At 45.8% G+C, this 20,073-nt stretch overlaps 1 protein-coding gene across 3 annotated transcripts in view; it reads left to right on the plus strand.

Moving 5' to 3' along the window:
- The window catches only part of MLLT6 (MLLT6, PHD finger containing), a 767,712-nt gene that overhangs the window by 474,513 nt on the left and 273,126 nt on the right, over positions 1-20,073 (plus strand). For 2 of the 3 annotated variants that reach the window (XM_078645614.1, XM_078645615.1), the window contains exons 8-9: positions 7,126-7,224; positions 16,498-16,669. In XM_078645614.1, coding sequence (XP_078501740.1) covers positions 7,126-7,224; positions 16,498-16,669 — 271 coding nt within the window. The remainder of the gene's footprint in view (positions 1-7,125; positions 7,225-16,497; positions 16,670-20,073) is intronic. The other variant, XM_078645616.1, reaches the window with a different exon arrangement.

The raw sequence follows: 20,073 nt of genomic DNA on the forward strand, positions 1-20,073 counted from the left end.
GCCCAAACTTGTTCCCCTCCCTAAATGAAGTTATTTTCATCATCTTTATCCGAGGTAACTTGGAGTTGTTCACTCTCCCGCCTCAGTCTCCGCTGCCTCCTGTGCTCTCTTGCTGACTTTGCTTTCCCCCATCCCAGCCTTGTTGGCTCCAATCATCCATTCTTTCTTGCACCTGCTTCAGAGCGCAAGCCAGCCCTCCAGAGAGCGGGCTTCATCCTGGTTGCGAATTCCGTGTGGGGTTCTGTCAAGGGACAACAAGGAATGTACCTGGTATCCCCACCTATGTGCCATCTTTTTTAGGCAGTGATCACTGAAACTTACCGGTTTGCTTACATTGTGGCTGAAATGTCCTGAAAAAGTCTTACCGTGTCTCCACTGAGCTGTATTGAAGATGTTGGCATCTGCTGTCACCATGATCCTTTCTCTCAATTTCAAGAAATGGATCCTCGAGGCAGGCCCTGGCGAGTTTGAGTAGCTGCCTTCCGGCCTTTGACTTCAGGCACCCGCACTATCTTTCAAGTCATGTTTTTGTCTCTGAAACACCTCATAGATGAAGAAGATCTCGACTTGTTTATTCTTGTGAGACACCATGACGGGCAGGGCGTCACGATTTATCAACCATGAAAAAGCATGAAGTCCTGGGGCACGGTCCACCGCGTCCCGGCTACGAGCAGAGAAAATCTCCCTTCCTGGGGGCTATCCTCTGCTCTGGAGCTCAGAAGCTGCACAGTGGTGCCCCCTCTCTTCCCAGGGCAAGCAGTGTCGTTATATGACACTAGAATCTTAGGGGCTTCAAGCTCGCCAAGTTGGAGGACGCTAGAAATTGTCCACCATCTAGACTCGAACCCAGTGTCTGTTCCCTTTGCCCCTAGATTTGGTCTCTCCTGCTCCTCCAATAGTGACAAAAGCCTGGGGGCAGCCCTCACATACTCTGCCTTCTTCAGTCCATGGTGGTCCCGATGCCCGCTTTCATGCTGCTTTCTGGCTCCAAGTGTGGCCGCCCTTCTCCTCCTATAAGTTAGTGTCTGCTTTGGGGCTCTCCTGCATGGTTTGGTATCTGAGGTGGTCACAGACCGGCCGGTGACCTCATCTCGGGTCAGGGGGTCAATTGAAAAGTCCTCTGTCGGCCGACTAGGCTTGCTGCTCGTCCCCCCGCGGTTCAACATGGCCCCAGACCAGTGCTTAGCTGGGACACATCTTGTTGGGTTTCTAACCTGGCCACACCCAGCGAAGTCTATTGTCTGTACACAAGATTGCCTTTCTATTTGCTTCTTAACCTTTATTTCCTCTGTTTGAACAGGATTATGGAATAGATAAAAGTAGCACAGTTGGTACAATGAAATGTACTCATTATTTGCTTATGGAGTAATTAAAGTGAGATTTTCTTTTTTTATTTAGCTCTGAAATAAGAGAATTCTGTTGAATTGTTTTGAGATTCTTCACTTAAGAAAAGATGCTGAGCATTTTGGTGTTTCAGTGAATATCTTGTGATATAGGACCGCCTTTTCCCTGGCACATACAGCTAATACTTGCCAGTCTTCTTTATCGACAGCTTCGTAGTGTGGGGTCCCGAAATTGAAGACAACCCAAAATTCACCTCGATCGGAATGCTCACTTTTGCTGGATTGGAGACCGCGTTAAACCTCAAGTTTTTTTTTTTTTTTTTGAAAACCTTTATTGAGATTTCACAATTACATTCAAAATCCGAGAGACGACACAGTGAAGCAAAATTACAGAGGTGGCACAGTCAAACAATGTAAATCAGGATCAAAGCCATGGTACACCTCGTAATATCGATGCGCAACTCAGGAGAGCCGAATGGAACATAGTAGCAGGATCAAAAAGGTTACGTTTTGTCTTTTTAAAAAGGAGAAAAAACAGGATCGGATATCACATCATTAAACATTGCCAACACTAGGGTTACACTAGTTACAGGATATTTGCGGCAAGACCATCATAGGCAGGGCATACATAACAAACGTACAATCAGGATAATCAACAAACAGGTCAGACCCCTGCCCAGACGATACCCGCCCACCATTTAATAAGCAGGAGAACAGGAACCCCAGTATGGAACTCGAGAAACACACAAAGACGTGCCTAGAATCCGACCCCCAAAAAAGGAAAAAGGAGGGAAAAAGGGGAGAAAAAAGGGAAAAACCGAGAGAACAACATAAAAAAAGGCCATGGAACTAAAAGGAATCGAAAACAACACCCCGCCCCCACCCCCCCACCCTGCACCACTGCATATGGCCAGGGCCCACCCCCCTAGCAGCGTGCCTGTCGCCCAGAGTCTAAACCCGAAATATAGAAAGAAGAGGCAAGAAGAAAGGGAAAAACAATATCCAACACGAAAGAAAGGGAAAAGGGGAGAAAATAATCAGAAACCCCACAGAAGGGGAAAAGAAGCTAGGGGGGGCCCTACGACAAGGCACCCGGCCCTCCCCCCCCCCGAATCCCGCATCCCTGCAATATTACTGTAACAAACATCGAAATACAAAAACCCCCATACGCAGGGACAAAATCGATTAGGCAGCCCACCCTCGCAAGCTTAGTAGGGAATACGCAAAAACTCTCAATGCCAGGGAAAAGGGAGCCAAATGTCAATGTTGTAAATACAGTTCGCCGGCCCGGGTAGAAACGGGGCATAAAGTTACACGCGGGAAAACACAAATGAAGCAGCACAACAGGCGGACATACCAACTCTAAAGGAACCGAATGTCCTGCAATGTCTCATGAAGAAGCAACGTCAGGGGCGCCGCCGCCATTTTGCGCCTTCAGTCCAAGTCACGTAGATAGGAAAACCAGGACGGCCATTTCGGGGTTGCAAAGTTCGACATCAGGATAAACAAATCAAAGGATAACGTGCCAAATGAGAACAGTGGACTCTCCGAACATCCAAAGTAGGCTCACGAATAAGCGTCAAATAGGCAGTCAATGAAGGGCACACCTGAAGTGATAGTAGCGCAAACCAACTCCCACGTCGCCAAGAGAAATAGAGCAGGGTCCCAACACCAAACATATGCAAGAAAGGTCCGAGCAATGGCCGCACGGGCAAAGTCTCATGCACAAAATACCTGCGACGATGTATCTCTCCGTTCCGGTGGCGGCTGGCGCCCCCCACAGTAATCCAAGTCCGGCTCTTCTCTGCCAGCGCGCGGGGAACGTCCATGCCACTCCGCAGCCTTCACCGCGTGTACTTCCAACACGTATTGTGGGCTCAACCGGTCAAATACCACTCGTCAGGGGGACCCCAAATCCCAACGCCACCAGCGCAAGTGTCATGGTCGCCCGCCCCAAGTCCAAAAAGGGGGAAAGAGGAAGTCGGCAGTCCAACGCTCTACCCATGAATATCAGCACCCCACTGATGTGAATGAACATGAACGATCCCCCACGATCTGAAAGGGCGCAATGATGGTGCCGCGCCGAAGCCAGCCCCACGCAGTAAAAATGTGGAGTAGGCAGTCCATTGCAGGCTAGGCAGCACGCCATCCAAACAGCCGGCAACCAGTGGGGGTCGAGAAAGTCCATTAAGGAGAAAAAGGGGGGGGAACACCACACCAGCGGGACAAGCAGCGTATGATCTGTCCTCCCGGTGCAGGGGCAGCGTTGAAGCCAAGACTGTCGGGCGGGCTGACCTGCTCAATCGCGGGGCGGGTCCTCCTGAAGCTCTGTATCCGACGATGTGGATCTCGCTGGCGGTGGCGCAGCCATGCCAGGGCCCGGCTGAAAGTCGTTCACAGGCCGGGCACAGAAATAGCCGTAACTCCGCATCCGAGGCACGGAAAGCGCCCGGTGGCGAACACATCCATTCGGCATCCCTTCCGAGACACGAAAGCTGCAAAGTTGTGCGGGGCAGACGGGAAAACAGACGGCGGGAGAGGAGAACCGGCGGAGCCGGGCTCTCGTGCGACCATCTTGGCCGCTGGCCCGGCTCCGCCCCCAACCTCAAGTTTATGAGGCAAAGTGTCCCCGCACTGAGGCACCTCCCAATGCATCAAAATACCAGAATACAATCAATTAAATATAGGGCCCAGTTAGTAATTGAGTTCTAGATTAATAGAAATTTACGGTATTTTATTACAAAGTTTTAAAGTAAAGCGGTACAGAATCAGGACTACGAAGACCCTTAATGAAAAGTCTGATGCAGAGATGCAAAATCGGAAATTATTCCCAATTGGTCAGCAAAATCAAGAGAGTAATAGACAGCATCCCTACTAGAACACGATAATCCTCTGGCTCACCCCCAAAATTGAGGGGGTTATACATCATTTTTGCATATGAAATTACCAGAAACTGCAGAATCACTGTGGTCTGAGCAAATGTAGCATTTCATCAACAAATCACAGCACATGAAAAATAAACTTCATATTGCTTTAACCTTTAAGCACTATCCCACTACATTAATAATTATTCTGTCCCATCTTTGCTAATGCCGTCTGGAGATTCTACGACAACTAAATACACGAACAATAGAGTGTTGTATGAATGAAGAGGCACAGTGAACCACCTAAGGAAGTTGAGGTTATAGCTGCAGTTTTGTGACGGAGCAGGGGAAAGTTCCTCGAGAGCAGCATAAACAATGACAGTGAAAATGAACAAGTATATGTCAGGATGACTGTGTGCTGCAGAAATTTCGAAAAAAGACGTGATTGATAAGGGTGACTTCCTTCTTGGCCAATATGGTGTTTATACCTCTATTGAGGCCTAGTTAACAAGTATCAGAAAAACGCACTTTTACATATTATAGAGATTTTGATTCAAAAGCAGCAGTACTTTATCAGAGTATACATATGTGTGAAGATACATTCTGCATGTTACTAATGATGCACACCAATATAAACACACAAAAGTGGCTGGTCGGAAGCCACAGGTTTCTGAGCAGTCAGTGGTCATAGCTTGAAAAGTGCAAGGCTGAAGAACTTCCTCAACACGAACCCTTTTCCAAATGAGCCTCCTTATCCTGCACTATGGTCCACCTGTGAGACTGGAGAAAGGTTTCTCTCGATCTTTGGAGTCCCTGCTTGTTGCTAAACTGTTTACCCAAAATAAGTCTTCATTACATCAGTAGTGGGAGAGAGGCGGCACTCAATGCCTTACCAAAAACTACAAATAAAAATATATGGTGTGATTTTGAATAATTCTGTGCTTTTTTGGGTACTGAGCTGAGTAACCTCTGAGCTCAGACCTCACATATCTGTGAGTTTTTCCATCACTGCAATGTCTAGTTTTTTTGGCAATAGTCATATTGCTTAAGACTGGAATGTGTAATGTTAATGTAAACCCTTTATTTTGTGTAATTCTGTCTCAGTCATGATTCCAATGTGTGCCGGCCACTGCAGTGTTAAAGGTTTTACAGAATTTTTAATAGATGCAACACATTATAGTATTTTATGAATTTGTATAATCGCCCTCGGGAATAAGCTATTCACATGCACAAAACAGATGCCAGAAAGTCTCCAACTCCAAGTGGAAAACTGCATTACTCTGATTTTTCTATGCATCCATTTCTGGTGTAAACTGCTATCTGGGGCATACAGTATTAGTTTAGCTGTGAGCTGCAGTTCTCCTCTGTTTACACACTTGGTTGTGTGGGCCTGGTCAGCATGAGGTTTCTCTAAGAGTTCTTTACATTTTCCACTTTATTTGTGTGCCTTCCAAAAGGCATTTCATTCCATGCCTGAAATCTGTCAATGGACTATTGACGATGCAAGCTGTGATGGTTCTCAGCACATGTTGCACCTTCTTCACTGTTAGTAGGTAGTTCTTCTGGATTGTGATGCAGCCGGGGGAGAGGGGCATTTGTGGCATCGATGGCTTCCACCATATAATGCAGCATCAATTTGAGCCAGTTTCCCAAATGGGCTTCCTGTGCATGTAGAGGAGAGAAGCCAACAGAGCTTGTGGATATCGCAGGCTGAGGCACACCACGGCAGGATGCTTGGGCTAAGGCCATGAAGGCAGCCTAAGGAAAGCCACCCAAGGGACAGCCTTGATGACAAAGAATTCCTTTTAGTAAGCAATATATGTGGACACCCAGGTCAGTGTATCCTTGGTTGGACCATGTAGCCATTCCCCCTTGGGCTTGAAGGGCTGTATGCAGCCTTAGCATTCTATATGCATGACCATACACGTGACTGGAGGAGTTGATACCTGTTTTTCATACTTCCCTTGCTTGCATTATTTTGCATGACACGCTTCCTCATGTGCCATTAAGAAGCCATGTATAGCTGTGAGTGTTTCGCTGTGCTTTTATGTTTCAACCACTATGCAAGGAAAGGCCTCAATTTAGTGTCTCAAGAAGCAGCATAGACCATGTCTAGTGGTGGGATCTTGTTTTCTATGTTGGTGTGCAGAGGCGGTGGCGACCTGGTCTGAGGGATTTCCTGCTGATGCATCTTCCACTTCTTAATCCTACATCTCGAACTGGCCAGCCCAGTCTGGTTGTGACTGTCGCCTCCTTTCCATGCCGTTTCTTCCCCCTTCAGCGTGCACAGGTCCATGTACTTGGCACTCAGAGTAGAGTAACGTGTATCGGGTAATGTACCACTGGTCAAAAGAAGAACAAGCACAGGCAAGGAACGTTCTGAATACCCATTGCGCCTGTCATTCCCTGGTCACGCTATAGTAGGTTCATTAGTGACCTCCATCATACTCATGTTGGTTCAGGACACCATGGCATTTAATTTCACTATGATCTGCACAGTTGCGCTTCATAAAACAAAGCATCTGTTCAAAAGCACCGCTGCAATATCTCGGCGCACCCACGCCTTACACCTGGACACTCCCATATTTCCTCTCCTTGTAGGTCCTGAAGAAGGGCAGCAGCACGAAACCATTCCACGTTGAGATAGTGATTTAATAAAAAAATATATGACTAGTAATATGGAAGTACCCATAGGTTCGATGGTACCACAGTCCTTGGTGGGAGCTGAAGAGAGAGTAGCTGTCACACAGTAGATCAGATTAGTGCCAGTCAAGAAGAGTTACTGTCTAGGAAGCTATTAGCTATAGGTTGGAGCCCACATGTGGGAAAGGGCAGGCTGGAATTATTGCAGGTAGAGTGGATATACAAGCAGCGATTCTACCATCAGCTGCCAATAAGATTTCTTTCCTTTCATACAGAATCAAAAGGACAGGGAGAAACCAAAGCAAAGGCACAAGAAGCGACCAGAGTCCCCAGGTGTCCTCACCCCCCCTGCTGCTGTCATTTCCACAGCTGAGGTGAGGACTTTTTTTCTCTATTTATCTGTGTATGGTTTTAATTCAAGCATCCACAGACTCCCAGCTCCTGTGCTATGTGTATCATCTTGTCCTCTTCTCTCCTGTGTTTTATTTGTGTCTCGGTTTACGTTCATGTCTATACATTTCGCACATATCTAAGACTATGTGCAGTCTGTATGGGAATTTAAATCCGTCTATCGGCTTTTGTTCACCGGAGCGGGTTATGCCCGTTTTGGATCATCTTCACTCTACAAGTTCTTATTTGCATGTCACATGGTTATGTTCACACATTGTGGGGTGATGTATGTGGTGACCAGTCATGGTCGCTGTAAATGGAGTTCTCTTGTTATGTTCACTCTGCATGAATGTGTCCATTTCTCGGATTTTGTTCATTCTTTTTGGATTACTGTGTGTACGTGTCTCAGTTATAGTCATTGTACTGGTTTTTATGTCTCAATTTTTATTCACTCTGTATGCGTTTGTGTGTGTTTCACGGAGTTCCCTTTACAGGTTTATGTGACTGCAAATTTTCATTTTGTATCGGTTTGTGCAACTGTGCGCGTATTGCAGCTTGTGCTCATTCTGTAGGGTGTGTATGTCTCTCTGAAGGCATGTACACACCTTGGAAGTTTGTCTGTGCCTTTCATAGGTTATGTTGGTTTTGTTTAGGTTTGTGAGTTTGTTTACAGACCTGCAGGTTTGGTTGCGTGCGCTTATTTATACCAATTCATGTACATTTCTGTACTCGTTTGTACGTGTATGTCTGAGTTTATGTTTAGATCAACTCTACATTTTTTTTTTTTTTTTTTTTTTTTTTTTTTTTTTTTTTTTTTTCCAAAACCTTTATTGCACTTAGCATAGTACACAGCGGTTCGCCAACAACCCCACGGGCCGGCCGCTATATCGTGTAAGTTAGACATGATTCCAAATTGCAATGTAGAAAAGAAAGCAACAATGTAGTCAAGTGTCCAGTAGAACATATTACACATTAAAAGTGCATTCGATACAGGTTTATCAACGTTAGAGGTGGTTTTGGTGGCATTTTGTCTTTTTATGAAAAATAACAAACTACAAACCAAAAACAGTAGGAATGATAGTGCGGTCTGACTTAGGTCAATGCAATTTCTCTCGGGAGATGTATATTCCCTCCCCCAGTTTCAGTATGCTAATGCCCCAGTTCTCCCCCCATTTCCGTCCACCCTCCTCCCCATTCAGTACGTCGAAAGAGGGGACGCATACAATAGCCCCGTTCGCTCTCCTGCCCATCCACTGCATCCCAGGTCACCCCCCCTCTTCCTCATCTCCAGAGTCCTCTGGTTCGTCCTCATCTAAAGGATCACAAATGTCCCCCAACTCTACATTTTTGTGTACATCTGTGTGTGTCAATCTGTGCACGTCTTTTGCTGGTTTGTATTTCATTTTTCTATACCTCGTTTTATGGTCACTTCAATGAATGGGTGTATGTCATCTGTGTAACCTGTATATGCATGTGTTTCGAGTTTGGTTGTCTTTGTACAGGGTTCTACCCCTGTAAACATGTAAGAGGAGCCTTTATTAGTTGTTATCCTTTGGAAAATACTTACCTTGTTGCGCCGGAGAAAACACATAGTTTATGTAAAAAAAGGTATAATTTATAATAGCTGGGATGTTGGTATCAAAGCAGAGAGGCGAGGGGTAAAGAGAAGAGAAAGGGGACGAGGAAGCTACAGAGTTGTTGGTGAGTGTGAGTCAGTGAAGAACACGGTATTTTGGTCGAGAATCGAGGGGCACATGAACTGGGTGAAATAAGGGGAAAGCAGGGGGATATTACCTATGTTGGTTGCTCTTTACTGCTTGTTTACCTTCTGGTGATCTGGAAGTGCTAGATTTCAGGTAGATGCACTTGGTTGTAGTCCAGTATTACTAACTTTGCAAGTAGCTAAAAAACACTCACTGGTCTCCAATGGTGTCTAATTCACTCATAGGGGTAGTTAGAAGATAAGTAGTAGGTAAGTTAGAAATCCCCATTAGCGCTGATTTGCTTGTCGAACTGTAGAGACCGAGCCTTTCCTATAATTTTTTTCCCACAGGTAGTGTTTGGGTATCGACTAGAATCTGCACAGTTTTCTGCAGACTCTGAGCTAATGCTAATCTGATTGTTAGACGCCTTTCTCTCCTACATCTTTGTTCTCTGGCCTTGCTATTAAAACATACCTTTGCCCTTAAACAAAAAGACAGTAGAGTTTTACAATTTATTTTTGTAATGTCACAATATATAATTGACAAAGCAATGAGGTGTACAGGCAGTGATAAGTGTTCGTATGGAGCATACTGGGATACAAACTCTAGATGACTCCAAAAAGAATAATGGTAACCAACATCATCTAATGGCCTGGCCCTTTTTTGTGGGTGTTTCAGGGGTATTGGTGTAATGTCTGCGGGAGGCGCAGTATGTATCTGATCCCCTAGTGTCACCCTTGTTCAAGGGGAGGGACAAATGCAAGGGCGGTGTCCAGGTCTTGAGTGTCGCGTCTTAAGGTTGCGACGGTAATCACACACCTGGCTATGGCGGGCAAGTGTCGTGGTCAGGGTCCCTCAGAAATGTGACTATTAGGTCATCCCAGGTTGCTATTAAGTGGCATTTGCGTAGGCCGTGTGTCTCCTCTCTTCGCAATGACACAGATTTTGCCTCGGCCCAGTGGACTATAGTATTCTGCCATTGTGAAACCTCTAGGAGGGACAAGGCTTTCCATCTCATTATGATTGAGCACCAAGCCAGTAAAAGAGCAAGATCAATAAACCAGTTGGTTGACCCCCTGCCCTTTGTTGCTTGTAAAGGGCCAGTAGACAGCAGTCTACATGGTTCAGGTTCTATTGGCCTGTAGTTCTTGTGAGAACCATGCAAACCCCATCACAAAACGTGCGCCAAATTGGACAGTTTCAAAATATATGTAAGAAATCTGCTTGAGGGGTGTGGTAGCAGGGGCAGTTGGATGATGCTGTTGGATAGAGTTTATGGAGTCTGGCCTGAGTCAGATAAGCTCTCTGTAGGGTGTTGTGTTGATTGTATTGAAAGTGTGCATTACGCAAGACCGTGCTCGAATATATGAGCACTCTATCCCACTCCTTGGATGTCAAAATGCGCCTCAGATCACGTTCCCACTTGTGCCATAAAGTTGCTAAAAGATCTACTGTCTTGTCTGGTATCGTTTTTGCAATCTAAGATATGAGCCTTCTCCCAAAGCCTAAGGTGAACAGAGTCTGAATAAGTAAGTATGTAGCAGAATCAGAGGCCGTTATGCCCCAGAGTCAATCCAATTCAACGGCTAGGCACCTGTGCGCCAAGAACTGCCCCGCCAGGAGCCCCATCTGATCCAACAGTAGCTCAAAAGTGATTAAGTTCCCTTCCTGGAACAAGTCTCCAAATGTGCCTATCCCCATGCATTTCCCATGTTTCTATTACCTCCCGGCTCACCCTTGCGTGGAAAACACATATGGAATTCAAGGGAAACTCCAGCACGTACGGTGTAGTACTCCGGAAGGCCAGCCAGTGGCGGTTATAGGCTATGCAAAGAAAGGCATTGGGAGTCGTGGGTAATAGTGACCTTTGGAGAAAGAGATCCCATGTCCTGTGTATTATTTCACTTCTTATCACTGTAGACACCTCTGTCAAATTGTGACCTGCAAGCCAGCAAGCTGGCCATTGGAGCTGTGCTGCCATATAGTAATGCTCAAATATCGAAGCTTCGAAGAGTTCTCTGTCTGTGGACCGTTGTAGCTTGGCTAGGGGAACTTTGCATCTCCCCTTATTCCAAATCAGGGCTCCTAGCATTCCATCTAATAAGCAGAAAATGCTGCAAGGCATAGGGACCGGCAAATTTCAAAGTGATAAAACAGTGTGAGTACCATCACTAACTTGGTCAGAGCTAGACGGCCTTGAACAGTGAGCGAAAGTGACTGCTTTCACCAGATTACCATCGAAGAGATCGCATGATATATATTGATACCTAGGTAGCGAAACATGTGGGCAGTTTGATATGATGATTGTCCGCAGTTATGACATGAGCTGATCAGTGGGGGTGTAACGGAAACAGGCAGGTCTTAGATCAATGGACCCCAAAGTCTTAGGCCGCCCTGAAGGAGTTTCACATGTGTGTCATTTTATCTACTCCGTTTCAGATGTCGCTGACCTAAATGAGAGGAATCGCCACATAAAGGGATACCGCATGCATTTCACCTCTGAGAGGCACACTTCAGTTTTTTTCCAAAATGGCGCCGATGCTGCACCAGTGGCTCCTTTGCCAAGTGAAAGAGCAGCAGCGAGAGTGGACACCCTTGGCGTGTACCGCGGCCCTTCGAGAAAGTGGCAGAGATGAACTGGCCAATTTTCACCCTGGCCATTGGCTCCGTGTACAGGAGTTAAAGCAGGTGCAGCATCTTGACACCCATTCCTATTTGCCGAAGGACCGCAAAAATATAGTCTCAGTGGAGAATATCGAAGGCCTTTTAAAGGTCTAAGACCAAGCAGGCGGAGTGGGGCCATTGTGACGGAGTTTCTTCAAGAAGTCTGTGCAGCCTATGCAAATTGAAAGATGAAGATTTGCTAGGTATGAATCCATTTTGGTCTTTCTGGACTAATGTAGGTATTTGTTCTAGCAGATGTGTCACCAGTATTTTGCTAAGAATCTTGTCATCACTTCCCGTCATGACTAGAGTCCTATAGGAGGTGACCTCTAGAGGATATCTTTCTGGTTTCGGAAGGAAATGTAATTTCGCCTGACGCATAGAGTAGGGTAGAATTCCGGAGGCCAATGCTGAAGTGTACAGCTCAACAAACTTTTGGGTCAAAAAGTCTAGCAAAAGCATACATTTTATAAACTTGATTGATAAGCCGTCATGCCCCAGGGTTTTCACATGTGGGGGAGTTGCGTATGATGCAACAGATCTGTTCTGTTATTCGGTCATTTAAAGCGTGTCTGTGCTCTACCGTTACTTGTGGAAGAGGGACCACATAGAGAAACGCTCCAAGCATGTGCCCGCTTGTGTCTTGCGTGGGACTATGCAGCGCTTGGTAGTGTGCAAAATTCCCTGTGGATTGTCTCTTGAGAGAAAGCTATACAGTATGGTATGATACATATAGTGGTCACAAGTACATTAGCCGATTCACTCCTGAGGAGCCACACCAGTAGACGACCCTGCTCATCTCCACATGCGTGAATTTTGGCTTGTATGCTTTATGTTCAAAACACTGCAGTGACTCAAGTAAACAAGCATGGCACTCGCACGCCTTGAGAAGGGGTCACAGCCATCATCTCCAGTTCCTGCAGTGAAACCTCGAGCTGCTCCAACTCGCGGTGCTACATACTCCTTGCTCCTATGATTCCATGTATGCAATGCCCCGTACAACCGTTTTCAATGCATCCCATTCTACTAAGCGAGTAGAGGTGGTATTGCTGTTTTTGGCGATGTAGTTTGTGATAGCGTCGCAGGTCATTGCTTGGAACACCTGATCCTCCAGCGCAGTAGACTGTAGGTGCTAAGTTTGTACTTGCTGAGTATAGCCCCCCCCAGGTGAATCTCATAGGAGGGGGTTATGATCAGTGAGGATCTTACCCAGATACTCCACATCTGCGACTAACAATTGCGTGACTGGTGAGATATGAAGCAATCGAACTAGACACCGAGGTAATGTGTGGGGAAATAGGAGGAGTATTCTCTAGCGCCAGGACGTAGAGCCCTCCAGCCGTCAGCTAGGGTCCAGTGCGTGACGCACTGCAATAGGTAAGCTGCAATGCAGGGGAGGGGTGGGTGTGATCGATCATGCACTGTATCAATGATGCAATCGAAATCCCCGCCAATTATCCAGGATAAGTGAGACCAACAAGCCGGGTAGACTGAAAGGTTATCTAAAAAAATTTATTTACTGGTGTTTGGGAGCTAAAACACCCCAACAATACCGAATTGCCACCCAACACCCCCTGTACAAGGACATAACACCCCTCCAGTACCGCCTCGACAGCAATAGAGCATAACCCATATAGTCATAACATTGGCCTGCCAGAACTTCTGAAGTTTGGAAATCTCCCTCTTAGCGAGATGGGTCTCTTGCAAAAATGCAGTGCGTGTCCGCTGTCTGTCATGATACTGATACCAATTCCTTGCAGTACCTATGCCTCTGATATTTCAGGTTACAAATGTCAGCCTACTCATTTATTGCATGGGGAAAAAGGGGGAGCATGCCCCATGAGGGGGAAGATTCACTGACGCATGGCCCGCAATGCTTCACCAGTGCTAGCGGGAACGTAATCATGCATGGTGAGAGGTAACCCAGCAAAGTTGCAAAGGGAACCGTCCCAGCATAATGTTAAAGGGAACCCGACACACATCCCCGGTCATGGACCAATGCATGGTAATTAAGTTTTATCAAATTATGTCCTCACCTGCCTGGGGCATGATGGAAGGAGGTATGATAGATGCCATGCTTGTTTTTGATGTTTGATTCATTGTCAAAAGATGCAACATCAGAACTCTCTGTTAAGCAAGTTGAGTCCAGTTTCCAGAGTTAGCCGCCATGGCAAGAGTTGAGATTCTCCCATGCTGCACATGCACAGGTGAGGGGGGCTGGAGGTAGACTCATTGCCCCATGGAAGTCTTCAGTTTATGGGTGGGGTGGTACCTCATGCCAGCACTGCTCAACCCTATCCTGGGCATCAGCTGGGTCCGTGAAGAAGTAGGATTTCTCGGTTACAGGCACCTTCAGCCGTGTGCAGAATACCAGAGAGTATTGGAAGCCTGTGTCTCTCAATTTTCACTTAACGCACATTAACGTATCGCAATGGTGAAATCCGGAAAGAGCAACATCTTCCTATTTTTGTAGCTGATGCATCCCATGCGCTTAGCATCCTGTAGGATTGTACCTTTGTCTCTAATATTGAGTATCCTGGCCACCACTGCCCTTGGAGGCGTGCCAGGTGGGAGGCGATGGGCAGAAACCTGGTGAGTTTGTTCTATAGTGAACTGGGAGGAGAGGCTTGCAGGCATGACCTGGGTGGAGAGCCAGTGTTTATAAAATGTATTGGGGTCGATACCGTCCGGAAATCCAATGATGCATATATTATTACGTCAGGGCCACCACTCTGTGTCATCCACCTTGTCTTCAAGAAGACGTAGTTTACTACTGAGTTTCTAGACTCACTTGTCTAAGTCTTATGCATGCGGCTGAACGTCCAGTTTAACCAATTCTTTCTGCTGCACTCTGAGAGCTTACACTAGTCTCGACATAGAAGCCCCAACTCGACTGCCATAGAATCCACTCTGTCCCCTAGATCGTCTAATCACAGCAATGGTGTTGAGGATCTTGTCAAACTTGGTTGCCATGGGGTCAGTCCGTGACGAGGATGATGTTCCTTGCATCTTAGAGTCAAATTGCTCCATCTCTGCCCCAGGAAAGACCCCGGGTAGGGAGGGCGGGCCCTACCAGTTTTTTCCCCGCCTCCGTAGCATCGTCAGTACCCTCAGTGCAATTCGAAATGTGTATGTGCACTCAGTGTGGTTGCAGGGAGGTAATCCAGTGCCAACCCAGGTCCTCCATCCCGCAGGTCATTTGAGGGGGAGGCACGAGAGTCGCAAGAGTAGTGAGCCTGGCCTCATCACAATCGCCAGGCCCCACAATCCTTCCTGCTTCTCCCTCTACACCGCAGGTTGCGGTGCAAACCTACCGCCGGGGAATGCGGACCGGGAATGGTTCCAATCACTGCTAATCTCTCATGCCCGAGCCCCAGGAGAAAGGGACTCTTCAGGCACGGCCACCACAGCAATCGCGGCCTGTGCTCTTCCTGTACCAGCTGTGCTCCCGGGCCGCGCCAATCAGGCCTCTTTAGGCTCCCATGGCTTAGTGCTGTCAGCAAGCAGCTGTCTGCCAGGTCTTGCAGTCAGATGCCACTCAAGGCTGCCTAGATTGTGCCGTATTTCAGCCCCCGCACTAAAACCATCTTGCGGCGCCTAGCCACCAAGACAGCAGAACACTTACTTCCACGTTCATCTCCTCTGAGCTGTGCTCCACTATCTTCACCTCCTTGAGCTCAGCTGCTCGATTCTCTGTGCTGATTAGGAATTATTACCTCTCTTATATGTGACAACCTTTCGATTATCCACGCAAGAGTTCGCCTTCATACTTTTTACCTTTTAGGCAAAGGTACAGCAAAACGTGGAAAAGCAGCAGCTCTTTTTTCAGCGGTAAAACAGCTTAGCTTGTTGGAAATGAATGACTTTTTGCATCATGTGATGGACTGCAGGGTTTGTTGCACAGTGTGATGGAGCTACAACTCTTGTTGCACCATACAACGGACGTGCAGGTCTTGTTTCACCATGTGGTAGAGCTGCAGGTCACCATGCAGTTTATCTCTAAATCATGATCTGCTGGTCCCACAACACAGTTTGAGGGCACCTCTGACCTTATTACACCCTTTGATAGAACTCCAGGTCCTGTTACCTTGGGCATTGGCGGTTCTGAACTTTCTGTGCTGGTTGGTGTAGCTGCAGACTCAGTGTGGGGGACTTAGTGGTCCTGTTGCACTGTATGTTGGGAGTAGCTTAAGTCCTTGTAGAACTGTCTGGTAAATCTGTAAGCTGTCTTGCAACACTGGGTTGGACAATGTGTTACTACTGCTCGTATTACATTAAGATGTCACCTTATTTTCAGAGTCCTCAAGGAACTGCACACTTTGGAGAATATGCAAGGTGGGAGATGTCATTTGTAAAAGCGGTGTGCTGGTCCTTATTACTTTGTTGCACAACGGGCAAAGAGCTGCAGGCCTGGTAGTGGAGCTGAACATCATCTTCGAAGCCTTAGGTCTTGTTGAATAACTTTGGAACTGCAGGGCTTTTGCATAATATATTTTTAGATCTTGTTGAACAATGTGATGCTCATAGAAGGGCTTCGCACTTGGTGGCCATGCAGAGTAGAGTTGTGATAGGTACACTAGCCTAGCCTTTTTTTCAGACATGATGTCAGCGTTTCCCGCTCAAAAAGCACTGTTGCCTTGAAATAAAATAACAGATGTTGTCCTCCTTTTATGCATGTATTGCAGGCAATGGTAACATTACATTCCCCTCTGAGAAGTGTTCTGAGGATGGGGACGAGATTAACTTAAGGATGAACTATAAGGAAGTAGAACCCTGGGGCTTTAAAAACAATAACCTGACTGGTCATTCATGTAAAATGCAAGTGCAATACACTGTTTCCTGTTAATACTATTAGACACTAATTTCCCAGTTTTTCCCCTTCTCTCACAGAACACAGCTGACCCACTTGAGAGTGAGAAGGATAGCCCAGAGGTTGTGAGGGCAGAAGTCAAAGGGAAGAAGTTATCAGGTCATGGCACAGGATACAGAGGCAGAAAGACAGGAAGTGGAAAGGGTGCTTCCAACTTCTGCTCGACGTCTGCAAGTAGCACCTTCCAGACAGGTAATGGTGTTCCCTCTTCACTACTGTCACATGTGAACCATACTGACTCCCTCCAGAAAGTGAGTAAAAACACTGTACTAGCATGTTACTCTTGTACTCTTAACCCAGCAGACTTCCTATACTACGCACATAATAAATAGGCCCCTGTAGGAAAGGCAACGGCAACATTGTGCACAAGAAAGAGTGATAATAAAAACACATGGTAAGAGTGACTTAGCTTATTTTCTCAAGCATGCCTGCTATACACACCCTAATATGCCTGCTCAGATAAGCCTATCTTTGTTACATATTTCGGTCTATCAAAATGTCTTGCAAACAGAACTGTCAGAGTTAAGATTGAAGGTGGCTAGCATTGAGGAAGGAGGTGACTTAAAATGCTATGCTGAGCCAATTATGTTTGAAGCATGCATTTTCTATACCTGTGGAAAGAGTTCCACACCTTCACAACAGTTAGCCTGTGGCAAGTACGAAGACCCTTGAGACTTCAGCTAAAGAAGTGGCTCTGTGTGGCTAACCTGAGCATTGGATATTGTGCTAACATACAATGCATAGTAATACACCGTTTGTGGAGTGAACCAATATAATAGTCTCTGGCCTGATTCACAAAAGGCCTCCGCACTCCTGGCAGAAGCCCCGCAGTTATGGGGGAGTCTCCGCACTCAGGACGGAATCTCCATAATGAGAATTCTCATTGCAGAGATTCCACCCAATTGCGGAGATGTCCCCTCGACTGCGGGGCCTCTGCTAGGAGTGCGTAGGCCCCTTGTGATTTAGACCGTCAATGTAGAAGCTCAGGGTTTTCACAATATCGAGTTTATGACAAGGTTTTTCGTTTCTAATAAAGAACTCTGAAAAACAATTAACAGAAATATTTCACGGTCCTTATGAAAATCCGACAAGATCATTGGATGGAATGATGTACAAGTCTTAAGGAATACCTCATTAGGAACTACCATGGACAGTTCCTCTGCAGTCTTTGGTTCCTTGCCTCCCCAACAGATATAACAGCAAAAATATAAAAATATTCCATCTAGACCTTGCAAAATGTCTTTAACCAATTTTGTGAAATAAAACAAAATACTCAGAATTTCTTCAAAGGCAGTTGCAACCAGAAGGGATTTGCATGATTCAATTGTCATGCCTGAAGTGGCTAAACAAGACACAAACGAGATAACAAGGTAAAAGTTATAATATACTGTATCCACATCTTTCTCCATACCAGAGTTCAAGCCTTAAACATTGTGATTATACTCCTAAAGATTACTTAATATACAGCTGGATTTTTGCCAGATTAGTGTGCTAAAGAATGAGGAAACCGTAGATCAGGGATAGAGACAGAGTCAGTCATTCGAGGACAGGAATACAATACTCTCACCCTCTAATGTTAGGGGACTTCCTTCTGTAGGGGACAGCTTCATTGTTCACCCGAGGAGGCCTACTAGTTTAAAGTGCTAGTGTCACATTCCTCTTTAATGACAGTGTTATGTGCACAATATAAATTCTTATGGTTGAAAGACAGATTCCTCCTTGAATTGATGTTTTTCCGAATTGAAAAATGGGCGAAGAAATACAGAAACAGAAAACCGACCTATTTTCCCTTTGTAGGTCTCCCCTAGGCATTTTTTGCTCTCTCTTTGAGACATGCTGTATTCAGGATATAGGCATTAAGCTCCGCCCTTGTTTTTAATTGGCTGCTTTAACTGTCTTTTGCCAATGTTTTTTTTCCATCGGTTACTTTATTTAGTAGTCCCTCCCTTTCTACTATTGTAACCTCCCATAAGGACTGCCCCTGTTGCAGGTAAATTTACTCGGTATGTTTTAGTTACAGTTTGTCAGCACTCTTTTGTTAATGACTTGTTTCCTTTTCCGATCGCTTATGACCATGTTTAGAGTGGCTATGTGCGTGCATGCCTTTATCTTATTTTTAAGTTGGCAGTGATTTTCAGGAGAAGGCGTGGGGAATCAGCGTTTGCAATTCTGTTTTAGTTTTTAATACAAGGCTCTTCCCAAAACAACCTCGCCGCCTTTTTCAGCGGCAGGCTTCTTTTCTACTATCTGCCTTTTCTCGGCGGCTCCCACAAGCCCATTTTTTGGCACACGTCAGAAAAAAATGAAAATAGCATCCTGTGCTCGTTGTAAAACTTACACTGGCTCCGCACTTCAATTTTAAGCACAGTGCCGATTTCATGAAATGCGGCGGCTTCGATAAGCAGGTTTGAGCAAAACAGCTGCCGCAGCTTGCTGTGTGTGTCAGCGAGCCCTGTTGCTTGGGGATAAATGAAGCGGGCCTGGACCCGGTCATGGGTGAACAGTGGGTCATTGGGGATGAGTTGTATTCTGTATTATTGCAGGGTGCAGTACCATATCAAGCTAATAGAGGTCCACAGAGACACTTAGTAACAGGCAAGGCTACTACACCCTTTCCTTGCTTCATGGATTTAATTGTATTACTTATGCTACTGCTAGGATCTTTTTTGAGAAAAAAATAATTCTAACAAACATTCTCATCTGCAACGTCAATAGCTCTAAACTTAACTAATGCTAGACCTATTGCATTGCAAATGCTTGTTTCAAATAGGCAAACCGTTTGCTTTAAGGGTAAGTAATGTTCAACCAGAATGGAGACACCTCTATTGGAGACAGAGTTGTTTCTCCTTTGAGGTCTGTCAGTAAATCTTATTCGAGGTGGTCGGATGTCACTACTAAATCTAAGTCCTTCCTTTTGGATTAAAGTCTGTCCCAAGAATATTCATCAAGTGTGTGGCACCTGTAGCAGCCTACTTTGGAAAAAATGGTCATCAAATATTCCCATACCTGGATGACTGGCTAATAAAAGCAACTTCGTACTAGGCTGCGATGAATTTCACAAAAGCATGCCTTCAAATGTTCAAGAATTAGGTCAACCTAAACAGGGAGAAATTATGCCAGATTCCAAACACAAGAATCACATTCCTGGGGGCAATTCTAGACGCAACACTTTGCAAGGCTTTTCCTCCAAAAGAGTCTTATCAAGATAATGAGACTAGCATCTACCCTCTCAAGAAAAAAGTCCACTTCAGTCATGCACTACAATTAGTTTCTGAGAATGATTTCATTATCCATTCTGCTGATCGCCAACTATCACTTGTTCATGAGACCACTACAGGAGCAAACGGACAAACAGTGGATACGGGAGACTGGTTCATCCGACAGTGTTCTCAGTTAAATGCCAGAAATGGTAAAGGCTATGAAATGGTGGATGACACAGGATAACATTTCCATGGGTCTAACTTTTCTCAGCAAACCAACAAGTTACGTCATGACAACATATGTGCCCCCGGAGCGTTACGGAGCACACCTCAAAGACTTGGAAGTGAGTGGCAAGTGGTCAACCAAAGAAAAAAAAAAAGCACATGAATTTCCTA

This window comes from Lissotriton helveticus, chromosome 5_1 (assembly GCF_964261635.1).
Source record: "Lissotriton helveticus chromosome 5_1, aLisHel1.1, whole genome shotgun sequence".
NCBI classification, from domain to species: Eukaryota; Metazoa; Chordata; class Amphibia; order Caudata; family Salamandridae; genus Lissotriton; species Lissotriton helveticus.